This window comes from Amborella trichopoda, chromosome 7 (assembly GCF_054954075.1).
Source record: "Amborella trichopoda isolate Santa Cruz 75 chromosome 7, AtrichopodaSantaCruz75HAP2 v2.0, whole genome shotgun sequence".
NCBI classification, from domain to species: Eukaryota; Viridiplantae; Streptophyta; class Magnoliopsida; order Amborellales; family Amborellaceae; genus Amborella; species Amborella trichopoda.
The window spans coordinates 35,922,436-35,948,125 of record NC_142342.1 but is presented as its reverse complement, the minus strand read 5'-3'; the positions used below and the strand labels follow the sequence as shown (position 1 = coordinate 35,948,125).

At 37.1% G+C, this 25,690-nt stretch overlaps 1 protein-coding gene across 2 annotated transcripts; it reads right to left on the bottom strand.

The window, feature by feature from the left end:
• Nucleotides 1-1,755: 1,755 nt before the first annotated feature.
• SIGF (RNApolymerase sigma-subunit F) lies at nucleotides 1,756-25,118 on the bottom strand. 2 transcript variants are annotated; one of them, XM_020670834.2, is made up of 10 exons: nucleotides 24,917-25,118; nucleotides 20,672-21,058; nucleotides 13,852-14,003; nucleotides 10,335-10,462; nucleotides 9,946-10,188; nucleotides 9,573-9,846; nucleotides 9,152-9,382; nucleotides 4,155-4,295; nucleotides 2,964-3,161; nucleotides 1,756-2,284 (listed from the first exon to the last, which is right to left on the bottom strand). In XM_020670834.2, exons 3-10 carry the CDS (start codon nucleotides 13,963-13,965, stop codon nucleotides 1,997-1,999), a joined length of 1,617 nt encoding a protein of 538 aa, XP_020526493.1. In that variant the 5' UTR covers nucleotides 13,966-14,003; nucleotides 20,672-21,058; nucleotides 24,917-25,118; the 3' UTR covers nucleotides 1,756-1,996. The 2 variants fall into 2 exon arrangements, with proteins under 2 accessions (XP_020526493.1, XP_011624483.1); XM_011626181.3 differs by lacking the exon at nucleotides 20,672-21,058.
• Between the last annotated feature and the right edge of the window lie 572 nt (nucleotides 25,119-25,690).

Here is a 25,690-nt window from a genome sequence, read left to right as displayed (position 1 = left end):
ATGTTGCAATTTTTCCCAAATAAAAAAATAAAAATTTGACAACGGAATTTTTTTTTTTCCAAATTTTATTGACTGGTTCGTTATATTATTTCTATTATTATATTTCTTGTATCGTATTTCCTATATGTATCTTGAATAGCTCGACCACTGTTAATTTTTTTTTGGTTGAGCCATTTCTATCCATATTTGATAAGAGAAAATAAATAGGAGTAAAAATAACTTTTCTCTTAAAACAACAAGTAAGTTTACCATTCCTCACCATCTCCCTCCTTAAATAGCTTTGAAAAATTCTCCAACCATGTTCAGTAAATTTATTTTTTATCTTCCAATCCTTGGATTCTCTCTCAAAAGGTTACGATATAAGTAGACTCCTGTATCATGTCTTTCTTAAACTTCAGTCAAAGGGAATTAATTAATTTTTAAAACAAATATACATAATTTCAGATCTTTTATTTTTTATATATAGATATCACAAATGAGAATTTTCTAAGAATATTTAAGAAAACAAAGTTGATAATTTTTTTTAGTGGATAAAAGTTCATAATAAAAAAATTAGCAATAAGAAGCTTCACATTCCTTCTTTATAAGAATATTAGTTCTATACTTATGAAATAAGGCTGGAGATATTCCTACTATGACGGAGAGAATGTGAAGCCCAAATCTCCATGCCTTTCGACAAATTTTCATTCGAAAAATAAAATATTGTAAATTAAGAAGTAAGAAATTTGAAAGCTTCATATTTCTTGTCAAAAACAAATTTTGAAATTGCAATTATAAAAGTTTTAAATTAATACTATACATGCATGGAGAGCGATATATTTCTTGTCAAAAATTTGAAATTGCAAGTATAAAAATTTAAAATTAACCCTATATATGTACGGAAAACTTATTATGATTCCATAAGTTCCTAAAAGTAATTAGGATTCTCGATTAGTGATTAACTTTATTTATCGACTATTTTTAATGTGATGATGTATCATTCTTACAACTAAACTAATAAAAACTGAAGGCCATGATTGCATGAAGATGACAAACATATATATAAACTACCAATTTGTAGTATGTTTAATAAACTAGGATGAATAGTTGAAAATTTCAACTGTTTCAATATTGCAGTAAGATTAAGTTCTTCATATGTACAAATGAACCCTCTTCTCGCGTATCCATTGGCACAAATCATTTCTGTCTTCACCAAAACCTACCCCACTTTGATTTTCTCAATACAAACAAACCACATTTGCATTCACCAAAACCCATTTGTTTTATGAGCAGAACACTCCCCCTCAATCCCTCTTCTTTGATATATATAAGTTTCCATTTCTGTACACCTGTTTGAGTGCAAATTGGAATGTACTAATCGCCCTTTACTTCAATGTTACTAGTAAAGGATAAAGAAAACCAAATGATCACAAAATTTTCCATTCAAAATAAAAGACCTATATAATGGCGTAATCACCATTACTTAAGGCCTTTAAGTTTGGAATAAAACGGGCAGGAATTCTTGAATTTCTGCACTCATAAAGGCAAGCATCAGAGAAAGAGGCATTAAGGACATAGGGAGAGGCTGTATTCCAAGGAACAGCCTCGAAGAGTACATTACTTCCTACCATACTTCACTGAATTCGGAAAACCATTATCTTCGGTATTCACCCGTATAATCTAGCAAAATCAGAGGTAAATTGATCATGATTCTCCCACATTATCTCCATTTTCCAGCTCGTATTTGCATTTCTAAGAGTGTGTACGCACCACGAATTAACTGTACAACCACTTCCATTGAAATCAAAATAATGATAGCATACAATGATATGATACATCCATCCATAACCATCCATGCACTGCTGTTACCATGGAAACATAGAACAACATCCCTTATAACAAAGAGGAAGGCAGTCAATACCTACTTTACACTGTATAATGATTCTTACTATAAATAACACCTTATACAATTATCTAACTGGAGAAAAATGGGTTTTTTGAATAACATTACCCTGATTCAATTAAGTAACTCTGCATAAACTTCTAAGCCTTGTGTTTGAGTGCAATTCTTGAGCTTCTCCAAAGCCTTGCTTTCAACTTGGCGTATTCGTTCTTTTGATACATTAAACATGCCACCAATCTCTGAAAGAGACTTTCTCTCTCTACCTTGGATACCAAACCTCAAATTAATTACTTGCCTCTCTCTAGGATTGAGAAGGCTGAGGAGGTTGCGAACATGCCGCCTCATCAGCTGCTTGGCTACATTTTTCTCTGGGGTTTCAACCTTAGGATCTGCAGTGATCTCCTGCAATAATACAACAATAATGTATTAATGCATTCAAGTAATTATTGGAAATGAAGGCACACAAGCATGCCCTTTACAATTGAAATTCTTAAGAAAAGTGTACCACACAACCCATGTATGCTATATGGTATGCACCCAGGGCCCCATGCCATCCACCGTCTATATGCAACAAAAGGAGGATGGGATTACATGTAGATTGCCATACTACCTCATTCTTTAAGGATTAGCTAACATGTAATGCACCTATTGAGGAAAGTCAACTATTATAGTATTTAATAGGAACAAGATATAACTTTTGCTGGCCCTCACAAGAGACTGTTGCCACCACCAGTTCTTACAACATTACTTAGTTGCATGAAGAAACAGAAATGTATGAGGAAATAGGGAGAAGGGTCACCGAAGCTTATTAACCAAGTAACATTGAGAAAACGGGCCATAGTTTGTTCTCCAACAAAGGTGATTTTGTTGGAAAGACAATAACAGCAACCAACAAGCATTAATTTATGGCAGCTATGCGAGAAGGCATAAAATAATAATTGCTTAGAAACATTTTCAAATATTGGAGAAAAGCCGATCATCTTATAAGAACCAATATTTGGTGCTCATTTTTCAATATTCAGAATGAAACTGAATTCCACAGAAATTACTTAGAAGAAATAAACATGAGAAAAAAATCTACCTGGATTGTGACATCCTGATCTGACCAAACAGGCTGCTGAATCGAGACAGGAAGCTTTGAAAATACACGTACTGTTTCCAGTTTATCCACAGTAATGCCAACTCGTTGGGCAAGCTCTTCATTAGTTGGACGATGTCCCTCTTGAAAATATAGCCTCCTCGCATTTTTTATTTTCGTCAGTAGTCCATATACATTCTCCTGTTTCCAATAAACATAAAAAATGTTTATCCTTTTTCTTCAGATAGGGTACCATGCGTGAGTTGATCTGTATGTATGTTTCTCACAATGATGTTCAAGAATATCCTTCTCTCACCCTCATGAGAGAAGTGGCATTATCATTGTTGCAAGAGAGGAGAGGTTTGAACTCTTCAAGATATGAGAGAGAGAGACCCTAGAATATTGTTCTTGCATTCAATATATGATGACTGAAAGAACAAAATAGAAACAGATCTAAAACATGTACTATATGTTGACTAAGACCAAAAGGACATTAAAATAAGGGTTTGTTTTCTATAAGGTTGCAACCTTAAACAATCCAATTAAGGCACACCGCCAAATTTTATCATAACATGTAATTTTGGTTTAAAAAATTCTTAGGATTATCTGAGAATATATTTTCATATCTAATTATTAAATTTTTTAACTCCAAAAATGGTTAAAATCAAGTAGATCTATAAACATATGAAAATCTTGAAAATGGACAATCTAGATAATGTGTTGCAAAATGCACTATTTTTGGGACTCAAAATCTTTTTTTTTTTTTTTTCATATTCATACATCTTGATGTCAAGATTATCAATTAGAAGGGTTTTTCAACATTAAAACAAACTTTTCCGATGGATTTTTGAGGTGCATTTTTAATTCTACATTTTAAGGTTGCAATATTATATAAACTTTTTCCTTAAAATAAAGCTTGGAAATAGATATCAAAAGATTACAAATTACACATGAAAGTTGAAGAATTTCCAAATAGCCCCTATTTGGTGTGGGACGCCAGAACAATTAGGGGTACTTTGGTAATTTTCAACCTCTTTTTTTTCTCTTTTTTTTTAAATGACATTTGATTGATATAGAAATTGAAAAGCATACCTTAGTACAATTTGAAAGCTTTTACTCCCTTTAGAGATATAGTAAGTGGTTTCAACCCCTTATTTTGATATTTTCCCAAATAAAAAAAAAAAATAGATGTACCGGCAATCGGATGGTTCTGGAATTTTGAAACAAAGACTTTCTAATCGCCTGACGTATCCACCAATAAGCATATGTTGAAAATCGGCAACCAGTTTTAGGCTTGAACTTCTCTAAACTTTTCATGAGTCCCACACTCCCCTCCTGGAACAAGAGAATCATCATTAACACAAAACAAGAATAAGAAAAATTAAACAGAAAACAGGACAGCAACGAAGCCGCATTACTTTTAGATGAAAATACTTCTGAAATTCAAATATTTGGTTTTTCCTAGAAAGCCATATTACTTAAATACCAGTGTACAGTATTAATACAAAGTTACTAAGCAGAGACCTTGGAAAGACACTAACTTTTTTTTTTTGAGGACGTTTACCTATATTGCATAAAGAAAGAAGTACAAAAATGAGGCACCCCAATTTCAGGGCACCCTATGCAAAAACCCCAAAGGAGTCCAAAAAATGCATTACAGCAAATAATGAAAGATACAAAAAGATAAGAGTAAGGGAGAAGAAACGAGCAAAAATGCCTAAGGCCCCGATATGGGGTTCAATTGGGCTCCCTCCTTGGCCAAAGAGTCGGCCGCGGAGTTGGCCTCCCTATAGACGTGATTCCAAGAGACTCTCAAGCCCCTGCAGATGTGAGATATCTCGTCGAATATGTGGTCGAGCCGCCGCGGACAAGGTGTGAGGTTGGAGGCCCGTGCAATGACATTCTTGGAGTCCCCTTCCACCACCAGCTCCGGGCTCCAATTGGGATCAAACTTCAGATGGCCTTCCAACAGGGCAAAGGCCGCAGCAAAAGTGGACTCCACAAAACTAATTGGTTTGGAGAAGGACAGCAAAGTGCAACCGTCATGAGTTCTAAACAGGCTTCCTATGCCAGAGGGCCCAGGGTTGCCAAGGGAGTTAAACTTAACCAGGCCTGGTTCTGGCAATCTCCAGAGCAAGGTGCGAGAAATTCTAGGGGTAGCCAAAAGCAAAAAGGTCTTCCAATTGCAGTATAAGTCAAACATCGAGAAGTCTTTAAAGAACTTATGATTTCTTGCCCAAAAAGAGACAAAGCTTCCTAACTTTGTCAATCAAGGACTCAGTAGTGGATTGGTCGCCCCTGAAAGTTCTTCTATTTCTTTCCCTCCAAAGCACCCAAATGGTAGCAGCCATGACGCATCTATTGGGGCAGGGCACACCCCTCGTTTGGATGTGGTTGACGGTCAGCACTCGTTCATAAAGTTCTATGCAGAAAACTAATTAGAGGACAAGTTGCCTTTTTAAAATTAATTTCCATAGTTGTTTCCTATTGGAAGTTGAGTACATTAAACTTCAGGAGTCAAGATGGGTCAGAGCAACCTATGGAAAGCCAAGCAGATGGTTTCATAGCTACCGAGATCAGAAGCGAGGTCAAATCTGCTCAGGATCAGGACCGTGGGATCGAGAGACGCATGAAGATCTGTGGGATAGGGATCAAGATCCATAGACTGTGAGTTAAAAGGGATCATGATCCCAACATGAAGGAAGCACGATCCAAATTTGCCCAGGATTTAAGGATGAAGTACATATGATCAAGGTCTGTCCAGCTTAGAATCGAGGCTCCTCAAAAGCACTTAACTAGTGTACTCTAGCTCGAGAACAAAGTTCATTGATTGATATCATTAATGTTTTTTCTGATTCAAAAAACTAAATTATCATTGAATACAAAGAGTCCCATTTTCTAAACATTTTTAATTGGAGTGTATTTCATAAGTGATTAGTGAAACTGAAAGCCCAAAATGAGGATTCAAATTTCTATCCTCAGGCATGAAAGAAGCTCTAGTATTTGATGAAAATATGGTTTTCCTTGTTTTTTTCTGGTTTGCATCCTTTCATTTACATGCGACTATGCATGCAACAGGTCAAACACTCCAAATTCAAAGGAAGATAAAAAGGATCCAGGGGCAAAGAAAGGATCAACCTGCAAAAGCCTCTGTAATGGTGGATATGGCACGAGAGGGGTATTAGAGACAAAGATCAAATGTACAAAGCTTATAGAGCTTCCAGTAAGGGAAATGAAAATAATGGTAAAGCTTTAACTTTGCAGCTGCACTCATTTACAGGTTCCATAACGTAATGTGGCAGCAGCATGCATGTTATGGTGTTCATTTTTGAGACTTAGAAGTTCGAAGTTCAAGCTTCAAGCTTCAAACCCTGGTTGCCATTCTTGGAAATGAGACAGTTTCTCAACTGGTTGATCTTTATACTGAAAGCCAATTCTAATTTCAGAATTTTTAGAGAAATATGCTCTTGCAGACAGAGAGAGAGAGAGATATTATGGGCTAGGAAGTTAAGAGACAGGATGGGTTGAGGAAGAGATGGGTGGTCCATGCATGGGACTCAAAATTTGCTAGTGATTTTCAGTAGCAATGTAAAAGCAGTTTGATACCATGTTAGTCAAAGCTCGATTCTACTTGATGAGAGAGATTAGGATCCCATTAAACAGGGATCTAGATCCCAAATTTTGTGGATTAAGATCCTTAATTTCAAAATTCGTCTACTATCGAGATCCCTGGTCTTGGAGCACAAGATCAAGCTTCCGGAGCTGGAGCGACCACTTCTTGCGTGATCTCAGTAACTATGGATTGTTCGAGTGGGTAATCGGTGATCATGCGGTTGCATTTATTAGTTAAAGATACAGTTATTTGAGGAGGGTTCAAAAGGCACCAAATGATGCAAATGGGAGTGGAGGGATCCATGTTGTATACAGTAACAGCAAGGAAGCCCTAAAAGCTTGGAAAATGAGTTAACCTTCCAGCAGAAGGGGACCTAAGATTGTAATTTCCTGCGTCCCCAACTCCTCCCCATGGTCTGGGAGACTTGAGCCCATTTTTTATCAAATTTTCAAGATTTCTTGGCTTTTCTATCACCGTCAGACATGTTTAGAGAAGGGCTAATGCCTTGGCAAAGGGCATTAGCCAAAAAGGGTGCTACCATGCCAATTACACAATCAGCATAGTGCATGCCCAAGTATTTCATACTTCTTCCCTTTAATTTCTTTCCTTTGTGTACAAATTGGGCCATGCGTTAGGGGATCATTAATATCGTGCGATCAGCTTTACTCAAAAAAAGAAAACAAAAGAACCCCTAAAAGCAGGACTAATCTATGCAGTTCACTTGAATACGGAGTTAGAGGTTGAGTTACTCTCGCAAAGTTGTCATTTTGGGGTGTTCCAAAAAATATGATGGCACAGAAGGAGAAGGTAGTAGCACCACAAAACATGCCTCATCAAGGGAGGATAAACTATAAAAGCTAGGAAATCTAAGTGATATCAATGTCAGCCCAACAGCCAAATACTGATCTCTACCATTAGGCTGAAGTGAAGAGGTCCCTCGATTGTCTTTGGCCAGCGGCCCAGCGTATTTAGATTTATTTCTGAGTTCTAAAATCCTGGAGCGTACCATCCTAATACACCATAGGATACACTGAACCATAGTCCACTTTAGAGTATTCCCCATAATATTCCCAAACACCCAATTTTATCCCGAAATAGGCACGTCCTAGTGCAAATTAGAGAGACAATATTCATAAAATTGTCCAATCGAAATTTTTCAAGCAGAATTATCAATAAAAGTATATCAAAACAATAAATCCTAGGAAATTCTGCATCAACCAGAAGTTGACAGCTGTCAGCAATGCAAAGTGTGTCACTGGACCTAGAAGCCTAGAGATGCAACTCGCCTCGCTGACATGTCGATTGCCTAGATTTAACCTAGACCTCTACTTTCTGTTTTGGAGCATTTGTCTATACATACGCCTTTTCCTAATCATTTTGGGGGAATCAGTCCACAGTACTAAAACCCTAGCCTTCAACCCGTAACCCTAACACTAATTCTGAGATCTAAACCCTACCCAGACCCCTGAAACCCTAGATCTAGAACATTGTTTCCAGAAAAATTCAGCAATAAAGACAACCATTTCAAATCAAATACAAAAGCCTAGAAGCAAATCCTTCAGCACAACTCTTTCCCGGAGTACAATCTGACAATCTGGATCAACATCTCGAAGATCAAGGAGCAGAGACTCAAAATTTGCCATCTGATTCAGGCCCAAGTCCAGGTGCCGCGCCTAAGGACCCAACTTCCAGGTTCTTTCTTCCTTTTGTTTTATTTTCCCTTATTATTTTCATTCATCTTTATCCTTTTTGCCTGCTTTCATTTATTGTTTTGCATTTCTTTTCAGATTTTACATGAAACTAAGCCAACTCGACAGACGATTGTGAGAAAAGAGGTCTTTCAAGAATGATCTGCTCATAAATCGTAATTTGACGGAACTCACCTCTTCTACTCTCAGATAAATCAGACTTAGAGTAGTCTGGTCACTCTCGGAATCGTGTGTAAACACCTGGCCTATTAAGATATATAGAAGTTGCTTAGGCCATAGGCCAAAGAGAATGATGTGGCCCAAATTGGCTTCAGCAAGATGTTAAATATTCTGTCAGCCACTTTTGTTTTTCTTTTAATGATTATACAATTTCCTTTAATTTTCTCCCCCTTTTTCACTTTCAACCTCTTTTCCTCTTTGGTCTGGCCAATTTAGACGGAAAAGGAAAACTTTGCGTAATCTTTTAGACAACTTGAATCAGTAGCACTCACCAAATCATACAAGTTAGCAGACAGAGTAACTCCTTATTTTACATCCAAAGTAACTCCTGGAGTCTATCGTGTACTGTCAGTTTCTAAGTAAAAGCCATCTAAGCATTTAATTTGGTGACTTGATATCCTAGATTAATTCGCATGAGTCCAACCTATTGCATCTAGGGTTATCCTAGCTCTACGTAAGCTTTTTCTTCTTTTCTTTTTTTTTTTTGTGTGGGAAAACATAGCCCTAAGTAGTTTCTAAAATTTTAGAAATTGGACAATAATATCAAATAAAACAACAATGAAGAAGAACAAAGTTTCTTGATTAGTTTTCCCAAAAGGAAAAGAGGAAATTGGACAATAATATTAAGAAGATACATTTCTCAGACTCACCTGCAGAAGATCTTGAATGCTCAGCCCTCGTCCTTGGTAATTCTTAGCAACATGGACTACCAAGCGGAAATTTGCATATATCATTTTCTCTCTGCTTTTCCTCCCAAAGTGGATGCAAGACTGCAATGACCCATAACTCATCCCAGCAGCTCTTGCCCATTCAACTACGGTTGGTTCACAACCAAACTGCATTTCTAATTCTTTCTTTACTTCCTCAACTCTCATCAGGTCCTAAAATTGAAGAAGGAAAAAAACAAACAAAACATATTTTTTCAAAAGCGAAGTGAAAAGAAAATTATTTTATAACCAAATCTCACATTTTCTTTTAAAATTGACAGTGGTATACATATTCACAAGCGTGCAGTATAAAGCTTGAATCAATAGGATAAGACCAAGGGCAAATAATGAACCAGACATATACCTGAATTTTTACAAACAGTTCTGACTCTTCTTTCTCTGTCAAAAGCTGTTTTGTTATAGGGCCCCATAGAAAGAACCTCAAGGGATCATTGGGATCGAAGCTTTTATTCTTGACCTTTTCGGGCTTCTTCCCAATTTCAAAATTTGCACTGAAATCTTTCAGTTTCTTTGGCACCCTTCTTCTCTTAATTTGCCTCTCTAAATGCCGCTTAGATCTTATTGTAGTCCTCATGTCCTCATCTGGGACTTGGATACAAATTTCTTTCAAACCCGAACTGTAAGAAAGACGATTTAGAGTATAGTCAGATGAGGTGATAAGACCTGCAATTATCCTTCATATAATGATGGAAGCATTGAGATGGTGAGAGTTTAACCAGGGAGAAATGTCTCCATCAGGATTGCCAACTGTGAGATCTGAATGCTCTACCAAAGCAGCTGCTGCTTTAGATGCCATTACTGCTCGTTTTGCAAGGACTAGGACATCCATTGGGTTCAATGAGCTACAGTTTGTTTGCTTCTTTCTACTTTCTTTTATTTCACTTTCTATATCTGTCTCTAGAGGTTTACATTGAAAAGGTAAGGATAACAAAGACTTCGGCAGAATTCGAGATGGAGATCTGTGAAGAGAAGTCAGATGAAAGAGGAACCGGAAATAAATAAGAGGTACTAGGCAACAAAATAGCAGTAAAATACACAAATGCAGAAATAAAAATGACATTGAAGCATGGTAAAATTAAAGGAAGAACAGCTCGAGTTATCTTACAAATACCATAAAGCCGGCCAGTAAAGTAGCTGTCGTTCAAAGTCCTTGAGATATTGGTCAATTTCAAAATTCTTTGTCTCTGCGCCAATAGATGCATAGACCTCCGTTCGAGCTCTATCCATCACTTCCTGGAATGGCATTACATACGGATTTAAAATCATGATGTCCATGACAGTCAAAGACATAAAGGTCTGAAGTCCAAACCATGTCTTATGGCTCAGTAAGGATATGTAAACCTAATACAATCAACTAATAATCTGATTATTTAAATAATAGGATTACACATTAGATTAGGAATAGAAAAAGAAAAATAAACGCCATAGTTGAGATTGACAAACAGCCAGCCAGTTGTGCCATTCTAGAAACATTTTTCTTTAAAACTGTCAAAACCAACAAAAGAAAACATGCATTCATTCCTCGAGGTTGCAAACCAGTTGACCAAACTATAATGTGATATTATATCTACTTTTTGATGGCCTGAAGAGCAGGAGGCACCCACTAGCATACCTTCCTTCATTTGGTTGGCTTGTAAAAAGATCTTACACCTCACCATTTTAGGAAGTTGTATATCACAGTCACAATTTCTAAGTGGTGTGTCAGTGCAAGAATGAGAAACACTGCAAGTCACAATCTGGAATACTTGTTTCACCGTTGCTCCATGGCATGGAGGTGTAGAACTACTACGAAAGTTCCTTGCATAAGTCGGATTCCTTTTAGTTTCCTTGTTTTCCGATGCAATAAGGAACAAGGGCCACATGGAAACAAAGGGGATCATTGTGGTGGAATTGATGGAGGGGATCCTCGAAAAGTAGTAGGAGAAGAAAAGCAATGTTTTAAGAGGGAGGAAGATGAATGGTTAGAAGGCCAACAGTGCGCTGAGATCAAGTTTTCTGCAGCAAAAAAAACCTAGAAGTGTGTGGATTTCCCTTATAGCAAAGGACATCAAAGATTAATTTGGATAACCTCTGAAGAAATTTGCATTTATGTATGCTTATTCAAAATGGCTATTCAAGATAAAAATGGGTAACGCAAAATATGCTAAGCTAGGCAAAAGGGGGGTTTATAAAATTCCTCTTGGCTGAAGCCTTAGGCCCACTTGCTTAGGTCAGAATAAATGGTGGAAGATCTATTAAGCCTCTTATGATAGAATGGATTAACGTAGTGTCATCAATGACTTGAGCAACGTTTGCATTACAAGGAAAGCATTAATACATGACTCAAGGAAACCAGGGAACTGCATGTTAGGAATGGTGAAGGAAACCATGTCTTATTCGTCTTTTCTCTTTTTCTTTCTGTGATAATTTGAGTTCACCCATGTTGCTATGTTCCTACAGGGACCAATGGGCACAGGGACAAGAGGGAATAGGTAGAGAGTGTTAGGTCCATTAGGATCTTATAATCCATTGAGAGTGGCTAGCTTTTGTAATTTGTTTTATATACTTCTTTCAGAGAAACAAGACCAGTAACAAGAAAAGAAAAGAAGATCCTCAAAGATATAATCGTAAATGAAACATCCAATCACTCCAAATGTGAACGTTCAAGATAACAGATAACATGGATATTAGTCAGTAACCATAGCAACAAAATGACTTACATTGTGACAAGTAAATCACTCTGCTCAGGCCTAAATGTCTAAAAGAAACATAAAGATCACAAGAAAGAAATGTTCCAAAAAACACCAGGTGGAGGCCCAGGTGGAAGAACAAGGAGGTGCCTTAAAAAACTGTTCTAGGCCCAAATTGTTAAAAATTTGCATACCGAGACATTTCTAATACATTTTTTTATGTTGAATCAATCCAAACTCCAAAGACAAACCAAAGTACTTGAGATTTGGACAATTAGTTAATAACGTATTAAGAAAAATAGCAAAATATAATCCAACATTCAAATTCAATCTTAAACTACTAGTAGATTAGACAACTAGTACTAAGTACTAACCAATGTTTTGAAAAATGGATCGGTAACCCGAATCGGCCTCACCATACCCATGTCTGATCAGTGGATCGGATCGGAGAATCGACAAGTTTTATCCCAAAAAGTTTTCAAAAAATCGTTATATATCTCTAAAAATAATATTCTTTTAGTTTCTAAAAGAAATTGGGAGTAGTGCATTATGTACTTTCATTATTTTGTAAAAATAGGTAAATACTGAGACGTTGTTTTCCTGTCTGGATCTCTGTATAATTATTAATTATTATATAGCTTTATAAAATTACATCTAAATAATTTAAAAAAATTAGAAAACTCTTCCATATTATAGGATTAAAGAAGACAATTTTCTATATAGAGTGAAATTAGTATCACATCAAACATTTAGTAAATCTTTTTACTCGTTCAAAATTATCACAACCTAACTAACTACAATATTACACATTAAAATTAGAATTATTGGTTAATATTTAATAATCATTTTACAATACAAATAAGAATAAATTTGAAATTTGTCTTATAATATCATCTAAGTTAAAAATGTAATGTACAACTATAACAATATAATTTAAATAAATTAACTAATAAAATATAAGACTTGGTTATCATTGTACTTAGTAGAATTATTAATTACAACATTATAATAAAGGTTGTTCAAAAAACAAGGGTATGACCCTCACAAATGAATAAATCTAATGTATAATAATTAGTTTGGACAGAAATATAGAATTTAGAAACATAAATTTGTAATCATATTTTAATAAAATTAGGAAATTAAATAAATACATTCAAATATGGGATAATTGATAAAACAACTTGAAAATAGATTCTAAAGTGGTATGAGCTAGTGTTATTTTTCTCTCTTAAAATATCCCATATTTTAAAAAATGGATCGGTGACCAAGAATGTCAAGAAATAATAATAATATGGTAACAAAACCTACCATATAATTTCCATATTAGTCATTTAATTAATTTGCGTTCTATATAGTAACCTAATTAGTGTACCATATGCTAATAAATTTAATTAGTATACCATATGCTAACAAATTTAATTGTGCGTCATCTAATTAAGAAATTTAATTGCATGTCATTTAATTAATTTGCATGCGCTCTAAGTTTTTAATTGCATGTCATTTAATTAGTTTGTGCACGCTCAAAGTTTTTTTGTTTTTTTCTTTGGGGTAAATAAATGACGTTCGGGTGAGAGAGGTTTGAACTCTTGACATTAGGATTACTCTTAAAGCTATGAGACCTACACACTAGCCAATTGTGCCACCACCCCTTTAGTTGCTCAAAGCCTAAACGCTCCCCCTCACATGCCCATATAAAGTAACAAGTTAAAGCGGGAGATTGTCCCACATCGTCAAATTTAGCGGCACCACAGGCAGTGCAACAAATTTAGAAATAAAAGAAACTAACTGCAATGATGTGGGAAGTGTTTGACTCACTCTGCTCTAGTCACATTATGTTCAACAGATTCTGTTAACGACAAAAATAAAAAAGAGAATGTAACTGACTAAAATCCAAGAGCAGGTGTTCTTTTTGCACTAAGTGACAGCTTTTATTAATTACACATCTAATTTCACCTGATATGCTTTATCTTCCTTGGGACTAGAAGTAGGAGACCTCAAATCATCACGCTGCTCATGTAAAACTACTGATGCTGGAAAATGTCGAACTGCTGATGTAGTTGACAACATGGTCGCCGTGAGAGGAGCTTGGTCAGGAGACGTTAAAACTGTAGTCATAAAGTAAACATTAACATTTAATAATAGAACTAAAATATTATCATCATTTGAAAAGAAAATTAAAGAACATGACGATTAACATACCATGGAAGAAGGAACAAATGCAGATATGCCACCATTCCATGTTAAAAAAATGTCATAAGAATATACAGTTAATAAGTTTGTAAAGAAGCATATGCCAATTGCCAACTATTACGTTAGGCACCTAACGGTTGAAGCATAAAGTAAATATTTGCAAGAATTTTCGTCTAAGAAAATTACAATGTCAGTTATGCAAACTTTAACAGCTGAAAAAGTCTAGATGAATAATGATCTGATTAAAGATACAGATCAGCTTTCAACAAAGTTTAGTCTCTGATTTTTCATCAGATGTTTCAGATGCTCAACAGGACTCAAGGTAAACATGAAAAAACTAAGCTTTTGGGGGGTCGGTCTGTCCAATGACAATACATTAGACCAGGCAAGAAGACTGGGTTGTGGGGTGGACTCCCTCCCCAGCAAGTACGCTGGATTACTGCTGTGTGTGGGAAAGCCTAGGAAAGCCCTTTGGGATGGAATTGTAGAAAAGTTTGAAAGAATACTAGCTGCCTTGAAATGCAGCACCTGTGCTGGGAAGGCCGGATACCCTTGATGAAGGCCATGTTATCTAATATTCAGGCATTCCTATGGAGTGGGGCTCGGCAAGCCCATAAGTACCGATGGGAATCCATCACTACTGCTAAAAAAAACAGGGTGTTCTTGGTATTAGAAGGCTGCATATTGCAACTCAGCACTATTGGATAAGTGGCGGTGGAGATTCTCCACATAAGAGAATCATTTCTGGTGACAGGTAATCAAGAACAAATAAGGGGTGAATGATAGGATGGCTTCCTAGACAACATGGGTTCTTGGAGGGCAGATTCTAGAAGTACGTGTTGCTGGGTTCACAACGCTTATAGTTAAGAGTTGCCTCACATCTTTCTTGTCGCCTCAAAGCAAGACGCCCAAGTAGTGGAATACTACAAACATTTGGGTGAGCAAACAGTCCGGTCGCTTACTTCCAGGAGAATTCGGTGAAGCTGTGGAACTGAGTGCTCTGCTGGGCCTCCTAAATTTGCACTTCATTGCCCATTCAGGTGGCGACAACAGGTGTGGATGCCCATGCGTTCAGGTACTTTCATGGTCCTTATTTTTACAATGTTTGCAATCCCCTTTTCCACAAGCTCAGTCACTGTGTTGAGGGCTTGGGTTGCCCCTGTGCCTCCCAAGGTACAGGTGTTCAATTGGCTGGTTAAATCGAATAAAGCTCTAACCCAAGATCAAGTCCAAAGAAGAGTTATCTCCTTACCTAATTAATGCCCTATATGAAAAGCAGTGCAAGAAAACATAGATCATCCATTTCTCAATTGCAGGTTTGTTTCACATGAAAGTAAGTGGCTGTGGAATTCTAGGGAATAAATATAACTCAATTCCACTTATAGGTGCCACAAAAAATATGATGTAACTAAGAAAAATAACCCTCAAAACAACATAGGATCTTTCTTTTTACTGCCAAATAAAAATGACTCAATTTAAGGGCCAAATACAAACTTTGACTGTGAATGCCAACACAAATAATGTTACTGGAAATTACAATAAATTAAGAAATAATGATTGAAAATAAACCAAGAACAACCAGGAAGGCTTACTTGACTTTGCCTAGGATCACCCCCTTACAACTTGATGCATCTCACACTCAATTACCTGAACAGTGGTGCACTGTAATCCTTTTCGCCCTGCTGAATTCTCTAAGTCAGGAAGCTCCTTAGGCACAGCCTTAAGGGGTTAAGGGAGCATGGGTTAGATCTAGGGTTTTCTAAAAATCCTTTAAGACTCTTAGAGCATGCTACCTTAGTAGCACCTCCCTTTTTTTCAAAGTAGGTTGGGCGTGCCCCCTCTGTGAGCCCTGGATTATGCATGCCACCCCTCGGGGTTTCCAGGGTGGTGCTTGCCCCCCGCTTGAGAGACTAGAGAGAGAGAGATGAGAGACAGAGCCCTAGAGCAGAGAGTGGGGGGGAGAGAGAGAGAGGCTAAGAAAGTTTAGGTGGTTTGAATGAGGCATGCAACCCCCTATTTATAGCTTCCAAGGGGGTTCAGGTAGGCCCAACTGAATTAAAGTTCCTCTTGTCCATTGGACTCCTAGGTAATCTGTGAGGTGAAAGAGACACAAATATGAGTCATCCATCCCAAAAATCAGCCATCATGATTTAGGGAGGAATCTAAGAACTTATCCCCTAAATTTTTTACCCACATCCACTTTTAGTCAACCTACGATAAGACAAGTAAAAAGCTCATCTTCTATTTTGACTAAGAATTTCCTCTTCTCTCACAAAAATATTGTAGGAATTCAAAGTCAAAATGATTTCCTCAAATTCAAAGATTGAAAGAATATTTTCCAAACAAAATATTTTGTAGTCCCAAAAATTGTGCTCACAAAATCTTTCTCAAAGATTTTCTCAAGATTCTCTCATCATCAACATCAAAGCCTTTTTCCAACTATTTAGGGTTAGCTATATGAATCCTGATCTGCCATTCTGCTCTATCAAGAACCATAGCCTCAGTGAGACCATAAGTCCCCTATCTTTTATCACGACTTCTAACCATGCCCTCTTGGGACTACCCCTTGCCCTTTCTAAGCCTTCCACGTGAACCAACTCGTACCTCCTGATAGGTGTTGTACTAGGTCTGCGCTGCACATGGTCAACCCACCTAAGTCTACTTTCTCTCATCTTATTGCCAATTGGAGCCAAACTTACGTTCTCCTTAATGTATTTTTTGAATTCTATCCTTTCCTGTCTTACCACTCATCCATCTCAATATCCTCATCTCAGATACACTCATTCTATGGGTATGTTGTTTCTTGACTGCCCAACATTCTGCCCCATAAAGCAAACCCGCCTCACAATTGTCCTATAGAACTCCCCCTTCAGCTTCATTGGTATTACAGCAATCACATAAAACTCTAGTTGCACATCTCCACTTCGTCCACGCAGCTCTAATTCTAATTATCGACCCACAATATCGAAAGTGCATTGTTTTTTAGTATTTCTTGACCGTCAATCTTAACTACTTCCTTGTTTTTGTTCTATTATTACTAAACTTGTATTCCATATACTTTGCCTTAGTCTTGCTAATTTTAAAATCTTAAAATTCTAGAGCATTCCTCCACAATTCTAACTTTGTATTGACACCACTTCGAGTCTCATCGATCAAAACTATATCATCCACAAACAGCATACACCACGGTACCTCATCTAACTAAAAAACTATTCTCAAAATCTCTTAGGGGAGATTTCCCAAACAAGTGGGAGACCTCATCCTTTATGATTGTCAGACCAAGTATGGCTTGTGTAGCCCATGTGGGCCCCACATCCCACCCCATGTGGGTCCCCCATGTATCGGAGCTTGGATCTTAGTCCCTCCAAGACATGAGTCCCACTAAAAGGAACAATCGCCCCAAGAGTTTTTAGAAATTTCCAGTTCCGAAACCCGATTATGCATTTTCGTTAAGGAATCTCCACGGAAACCGTTTTTCGGAACCAAGGAAACTCGATTTCTTAATTTCATAATCTCGATTCGGCACATCTTTAGAAACCATTTTTTTGAACCAAGGAAACTCGATTCCTTAATTTCAGAATCTCGATTCAACACCTCTTTAGAAACCATTTATAGGAACCAAGGAAACTCGATTCCTTAATCCCGGAATCTCGATCCAACACATCTTTAGATACTTGAACGTATTAATTGTGGGTAGGCGTTCCCAAATATATTGAATCTGGATTCTAGCGAGGATTAAATATTGATTCCATGTCAATTGGAGTATAAATCTTCCATCGAATGCTTCTAGTGGTTGCAGGGTTTCATTATTTTACTTGTGCCACCCGGATGGCCTTTACTTTAAATTTAAAATATAATTGATAAATACAACACATACAATTAAAAGTAAAACCATGGTGTAGACATAATCCTATTTTGTCTTTATAATAATGAAGTCAAAATCACAATTTAGAAATACTTGTCTTTTGTATATAATGAGCGTAAGTTCAATTGTCAACACAGTCATTTTAAAATTTAGGAACATTCTAATAATAGACATCCAATATAGGTTCTAAAGTTGATGAAGCTCAAGATGTGCTTGTGGCTTCCTTCTCCATAAAAATGAAATCTCGATTCCTTGTAGGGATCATCAAACGCATTTCATAGTCCATATTATTGTAAATCTCGATCTCAAACTGGCATGGATCTTTGATCCATATACTTTAGAAACTTGATTCCAGATATATTAAAATCACGATTCGAAACAGCAACATATCTCTGTTCCACATATATCAGAAACTCGATTCCATAGATGTCGGAAACTCGATTCCGCTTATTAATGAATCTTGACTCCTGGAGTGTTGATTCCAGGAGGACGGGAATCTCGATTCCAAGGAGGACGGAATCTCGATTCCATATGTTGATCAAACTAGTATCTATTTCGGTCAAAACACGATTATCAAAAATCAAGATTCTGATTTCTAGAGATTCCTATTGTACGAACAACGATTCTTAAGACATGAATCTTCTAGCCCGCAGCGATTCCAGTTCCTAAAACGATTCGGGTTCTTAGGCATTTCCAACAACTATGGTTTTATACATCTGAATAATGATTTTAAAAATTTTAAAAAATTTGAAAATTTTCTAAAATTCAAATAAACATTTTTTAAAGTAAAAAAAAACCTTCTAGAAGTGGATTGGTACCAATTACTCAAGAAAAGTGACTGTCAACACAATCCACCTGACCCAGTAACTATGAACTTCAACTATCTTCTCAAATCTCAAGGAGACCCATGACACATAGTCTCATGCAGCGGCTCATGATTGGCTCATCAAATCTAGCCAATAAACAGTGAATCCCAAAATGTGAATTACAGGTTCCCCCTTAAGAGCATGACAAATGCATGCATCACCATAATGTAAAAGGGACTCTCTCTATGCACATGTACATATATCCCTTTGTAGGATTGCTTTCTAGAATAGAGCTCTTGTGTGTATATGCCGTGCGAAAGTTTGTTGAGGATTTAGCCCTTGCTTTCACAGGTTTACAATTGCACACAAAAGATAAAGAAACTCTCCTGACCGACCAACCATCGTTGGGCATTTCTCTTACCTCAACAAGGGATGAACCTCCGGAAACCTTGAACAGTAGTGTCATAAGCCCGTGAGTAAGGGTTTGGACATGACCAAGGTCATAGACCACCTAACCCTAGGTCAATCAACCAAAACACACACTTTAATTGAAATGTATTGTCTACTACAATTTTTATTTACATGCTCTCAGGGGCTTTAAAGGCCACAAACCCCAAGTCACAAATATAGGCATGTGCCCTAAATCTTTTTGGGTGGAGTTGGGCCGCACCTCACTTAATTGCACATCTATTCAGACTTTGAGTTATACTCCTCTATTCCCTTCCTCAACACAGGCCTTATTTTGTGGAGGGCCATGGTTTGCTTCAGTTTGGAACATTCGGAACAAAAAGAATAGGCCCATTTTTTACAGCAAGGAGACTTCAACCACATCAAGAATTGCATCAAGTCCAGAGTAATTTTCTGGGAATGCAATTGTCAAGAACTTAACCCCTACTCCTCAGTTGACTCTTAAAAGGAACAAGGTCATATTGTTTGGTCATGGTCGCCCCCATCCACAAGGACTTCCCATTGGATCCTGCCTGAGAATTACACGATCAAGCTGAACTTTGACGAAAGTTCCCTCAGCAATCCAGGGTTGGCTGGCTCGAGGTAAATTTTCAAGAATCACATGGGCAAAACCCTCAACATACTCGGGTACAACTGATTCAGCCATCACCAAGGCCTAATCACTCCCAACTGGTATCAATGTCTTTGATAGAAATTGGGTTCCTCGCTTTTGTTTGAGGGCAACTCCCAAAACGTGATCAATTGAGTTAAGCTTATGTCCCCAGGCCTGTGGAGACTGAGGATATTTTTGTATGAGATATATCTCATCTTGTCATAGGCTTTTAAGCTTTTCCAATAGGCACACTTGGAGGGAGGCCAATAGGGTGACAAACACCCTTGCCAGAGAGGGTGTCACAGGTGCTAGTCTCAATATTTGAAGACCCACCTATTAAGGAGTTTCCCCGCGATTCCAAAGTTTTGTACAATAGTTTCTCCCTCTAATTCTTCCGAGCCCATGATTCTGTTTCTCTCGTACCAAGTTTAAATTTACCCAGAACAATACAATGTTATTTCAATAAAATAAAAATAAAAATCAGCTGTCAACCAAGCCTTGGACTAAACGGTGTGATATCCAAACTGTAGAGAGAAGTATTCGGTTCAAATGTCTCTCTTTCCAAACAAGCTGAAACTATCCAAAAGAACTAATAGACCAGTTGTGCAGCAAGACCATAAAAACCAAGCTTCAAAAGGAGCAAAAATTGCACCACGATTTTGAGTTTTGAACTAATAAAGAATCAGCAACGTTGTTCTTAAAGTTTTGAGAAAGGCATAATTTGCAGATTTCTTTCTTTTGAGTAAGGGTAACTATATTAGATAGGTATATGAACGTTACATATACAAACACTGTGTGGTCTAGCAAATGACAAAATCATCCATAAATGAGGAAAATAGCCAGTGGGCTCACCTTTCAAGGCAGGTTAAGCAGTAGAAATGAATTAAGAACCCCCCCTATTTCGCCATGCCATCTGCAGTGCACTTGGCCCCTCGCCAAAACATTGAAATCTGACATTGGCACTTATAGAATAAATCCTTTTGAAAATTTGGTCGGCTCCATGTGCAGGTAGAGACTCTATTCGCAATTGATGGCATTTATCGAATGCCCATCAACCATTTAAAAAGCGCTCCAGAATAAAGATCAAGGGTTGCAAACCCTACCAGATCTCGCTGTAGTCTCTCAATTTAGTAAGAAGCAATGTTTGAAAACCCAGATCAGTGACCCAAATTAGCCATCAAAAAACCGATGCAGATCCATAGATCGGAGCTTCGAATCCATGGATCGACTGGATCCAGCCTTAAAAAAAAATCAAACAATTATTAAATATCGATATAATCTTTTTGGGGGGCTTTTCAAGAAAAAATGAGGGTAGTGCATTATAATTTTTCATTATTTTCCAAAAATATGTGAATATTAAGATGTTGTTTCCTATTTTAATGTCCGTTGACTATTACATTCACATCACAAAAAAAGTGAGCATTCAATCATCATGGATATGAATGTGTTGTCCAAAATGGAGCATACAATTATAAAAATACAATTTAATACTAAAATTAAAGAGAGTGTTTTCCTCTTCATCATGTTGTCCCTACTCGTCGAGTTGGTGAGACAATTCATAGAGTGGGTTAATGTAGGAGTCAGCCGCAGTAGTTGGCTGACTATATTGCATCCCCCTAGGGTTGGTGAATTGCAGCACACTTAGCCCAAAATCCTCTAAGCTTGTTCATCTCGTGCCCGCCCCCACCTTTCACCCACTATTTCACAACAATTTCATAGAAAACAAGCAGAAAGATAATTTAATATATTTATGAAATTATAATTTACATTACAATAAACTGTAGCAGAATTGGCTGTTTCTTCCGAAACACGGCCGGTTCCCAAAATAACTAGAAACCGGACCGGGGCCCCTAAAAACTGAACCAGATAGGTGTTTTCTTAAACACTATTTGATCGCCCAAAACTTTGCTCAAATCAAATTTCTTTCAACTAACTAAACTTGCAAAACCTAATTAATGTTGCTCAAATTGGCAAGATTTTGTCGTGAAAAACAGCTCCTTTGACACCTCTTCGAGTGTTACAAACAATCATTTTATCTTTTCACTTTTGCAAGATTTTGGAAGTATCCAAAAGATGCCAACTTCAAAAAAAAATCCCAAATCATGTTTATAGAGGGCTTTTTCTCTCTCTCTCTAAAGTTAAAATGGGTTTCAGGGTTCGAACACCCCAACAACCCTTGCTCATAGAGGAAAATAATAAAGAATGCCCCAACCCTAAGGCCTTTTTCCGTCCCCAAGCAGGGCCTCAAGGGCACCTGCCCTGGGCCAAGGCAATAGGCACCAGCCTAGGTGCTACTAGAGGGCCCTAGCCATAGGCACTCCACCTAACCTAGGAAGGGCGCCTAGGACGTTGGTCCACCTCGGGCCTCGTCCCATCTCAAAGTGCTACCTAACAAGCAGATCATCACTTAATACATTGCTTATAAGTTTTAAAAAACTGTTTCTAGAAACAGATAATGTGTTAAGAGTGCCAAGTTCAAGAATAGTTCTAAAAGAAACATTTATCAGTAACTTACATCAAGGCAAGATGCCTCACAAAAGCATATTTCATATATGAAGACTAAATTCCCCTTGTGGATATGTATAACGACTAAGGGAACTGGATCCTACAATGCCAAGGAATGAAAAAAATGCCCTTCCAGTACTAGGAAACATAACAATCATACCACCACCAAATAAAAATAAGGTCCATTTGCCAACAAAATTTGTCTCTTAGTTTGTTTTTTTTTTTTATAGTTAAATTTGTGTCTCTTAGTTAGCGAAAAAGTCCACATGTAGATAAAGATATGCATAGAAACAGTATAATTATACCGCCCATAGATTATACAACTATCACAGTTCCATCAGGAAATACTACTGCATCACCATAACCCTAGATACCAATTTGCAATGATGTTGTCAGAATAAAGCAGTGTAGGAACCAGCATGGGAATACCATAACCCTAGAGGACAGCATAAAGCTGAACAATATTACTTGTGTCAGAGGCATTGACAATATTCAAGTTTCAATTTGATTTACATATCATATATTGCTTCATTTTGTTTCAAGAAATAAGTGCACAGGGAGATCCAAAAATCTGTAGTTGAGAGAAGTGCATCAAACCATTTATTCAAAAATATGAGTAGGCAACAAACTCCAACAGGACCAATGTGAAAGTAGTCCATTGCTTAGAGTTGCGTTAGCATAAGTAACACACTGAAGTTGATTAACAGTGACTCCAAAGAAACACCATGAACTAAGTGCAGATATGAAGAGCATGGACAATGTCGAAACTTCTTAAGGGGGGTACTGACTAGCTAACATGGTGAGTCATCAAGAATAAGGTCATCCATCCAGAGGAAAACCCTGAATTAAGCTGAAGAGAAGCATCCACTATTAAGTTATTTGCTAGTCACGCTAGGAATGAAGTCACAGAGATACTCATGATAAGGTCATCATCAACTTTCATAACCATATCATAAATATAAAAGTTTATGATGGCTCTTATCCATGAGAATAATCAAAAATTGCCCTCAAAGAACATAGCATCTTAGCCGATCAAAAATCAAGAAACTAGCATCTGTAAAGATGTCTATGCATCTACTGGATTATAGCATTGCTCATAATGTTATGGAGGTTGATGTTAATGCCATCAATCTAAGTAACTCGTTCGCATCACCAGCTGGTTGGTCCATCCTCATCTTTATTGTACAGACTCTAATTCGCTTTGTTAAACATACCCTTTGTTTCTTTTTTGTAATGCATTGTTCTACATTGATTGTCTATCTGAAAAGATTGCAAATCCAACTTTTAATAGTTTGTTAATACAGCATCTTAGTTTATTGAAGAAGTTCACATTATATATATGTATAGGCATACAAAATCCTCAAGAGGCATGAGATTGAGGAAACCCACTTGCTGGCTGCTTTGTACAAATAAATAAAAGAATAAGAAAGGAATCAAAAAATCTGGGCATCAAAAAATGTTTGGTGGCCCACAAATAGGGTGCTAAAAACCTAAAGAGATCAAAAAATAGGTAGGCATACACATCGGGTGCTCAGCGTACTGGCAGAAAGATTATCTATCACCCCCTTTTAATGAACTAGTCCCATATGGTTCTCAATTTATTTATAAAAAATATGACCTGAAGTGCTAACACATGAAGAAGAGTAACACCCCATGTGTTTTAAGACCATTAGAAGTCATGGAACAATACATCAATACTTATCCCTTTACTTCAGAACAACATGGATCAACTAAATGTGAAATCACCATGTTGCTAAGAGCCTGAGACCACTAGCACTCTTCTTACTCAATGTGTGTCCCTCAGGAATTTCAGGCTGAGTTTTTGCTAGTAGTTTTGTATCCCACAAACCAAATGCCTCTATGTAAGATCTATTAGGCCAATCTGCATATTACGCTTCCTTTCTCATTTTCTAAAACCTCCATTCAATAAATTATTCATCTCTTGAAATACTAAATGAATAGAACACACAATATATTATCTAACAAAGTTACAAATACCTATTCACCTTAAGACATCACTTTCTTATTACCTGTATGTATTTTCTACAGGAGTTATTGCAGATACTACCAACCATATTTTTTACAAAAATGAACTCAAAGGAATGGAAATTGGAAAGTGTATGAGAATATTAACGGGTGCAGATGCATTGGAGACACATGTTGACAATGCGAGGGAACGAAAAAGTTGAGTATGTCAAACAAAACAAGTGCAATTGCTGACAAAGTCATGAAGCTTTCAAAATGCTATTCTATGATAAGACATAAAACTTGAGATTCTTTTTATTCTTGTAGAGAGTGCAAAACTTGAGAAGAAGTTTGGGATGAATAATTCATAAAAGAACAGTGTTCCTTATGTGAAATTACATGAGATATAGTAGGCTATAGTACCTTTCTGAGCATAACATATTTTTCCATTCATATATTTATCATATCATTTTACAGAAAAAAGACATACAAATCTCAAAATGTGAAAATCTCTACTGAGGAAGCACCATTCACACACTCATTCACAGAGAAAGAGAGCGAAACTTCGAATAATTGGAGGGAAGATAGTGAGCCACACCTCAAAAGAGTGGAGAATTTTCGAAGTACCTGAAGAAGAAGGAGGAGCAGTATGAATGGGTCTCACGAGAATCTTCGAAGCCATGGTTACATGAGTGAAGAGCAAGTTTGCCGCCTCCATTCCAGTAGGTACCCTCGCTCATGAGGAGTCTCTCTCTTTCTCTCTCCTCTCTTTCTCTCACTAAAGCAAAGCAGAGGATATCTTCTCCCTCAGCAGAGCAACTGTGGGCCTCAAATCGCACCAATGGCTCACGAGGATTTTAATCCGTCTATTTTCATTTTTCATCAATCGGGACAAAAAGGGCGATTCATTCTCCCCGCCCCTATATCGACGGTCTAGATGTCCTGGTATTTCGACGGTCTAGATGCTCTAGATGAGTTTGTTCTATTATGTGGCGTTTGTTTGTTCGCATGACGCTTCAGCGGAGGGCTGAGTCAGTCTGAGCCCACTGGGCAAGGGGCGTCCAAATTATCCCCCACCTATGCACCCACCTATCTCTCTCTATTATTTTTCAACATTAAAACTACTCTTTTGGATTTTTGAGGTGCATCTGTAGTGCTACATTATAAGGTTGCATCCTTATATAAATTGTTTTCATAGTAAAAGGGTGCAATTGGCACACAGATGCATCGTGGGCGTAGAAGTAAAGTGCACTTTCAAATTTTATCATGATATATAACTTTGATGTAAAATGTTCTTACGATTATCTCAACATCTATTTTTATATCTAATTATAAAATTTTACATTTCAAAAATGGTTAAAATCAAGTAGATCTATAAACATATGAAAATCTTGAAAATAA

Bases quoted from the DNA above. Each gene is read 5' to 3' on its own strand.
- SIGF (XM_011626181.3), bottom strand. From the start codon at position 25,007: ATGGAGGCGGCAAACTTGCTCTTCACTCATGTAACCATGGCTTCGAAG. The intron at 10,189-10,334 runs GTAAGATAACTC...TTCTCTTCACAG, and splicing joins TGGCCGGCTTTATGGTATTT to ATCTCCATCTCGAATTCTGC. The intron at 9,847-9,945 runs GTTAAACTCTCA...TCTTTCTTACAG, and splicing joins GATGGAGACATTTCTCCCTG to TTCGGGTTTGAAAGAAATTT.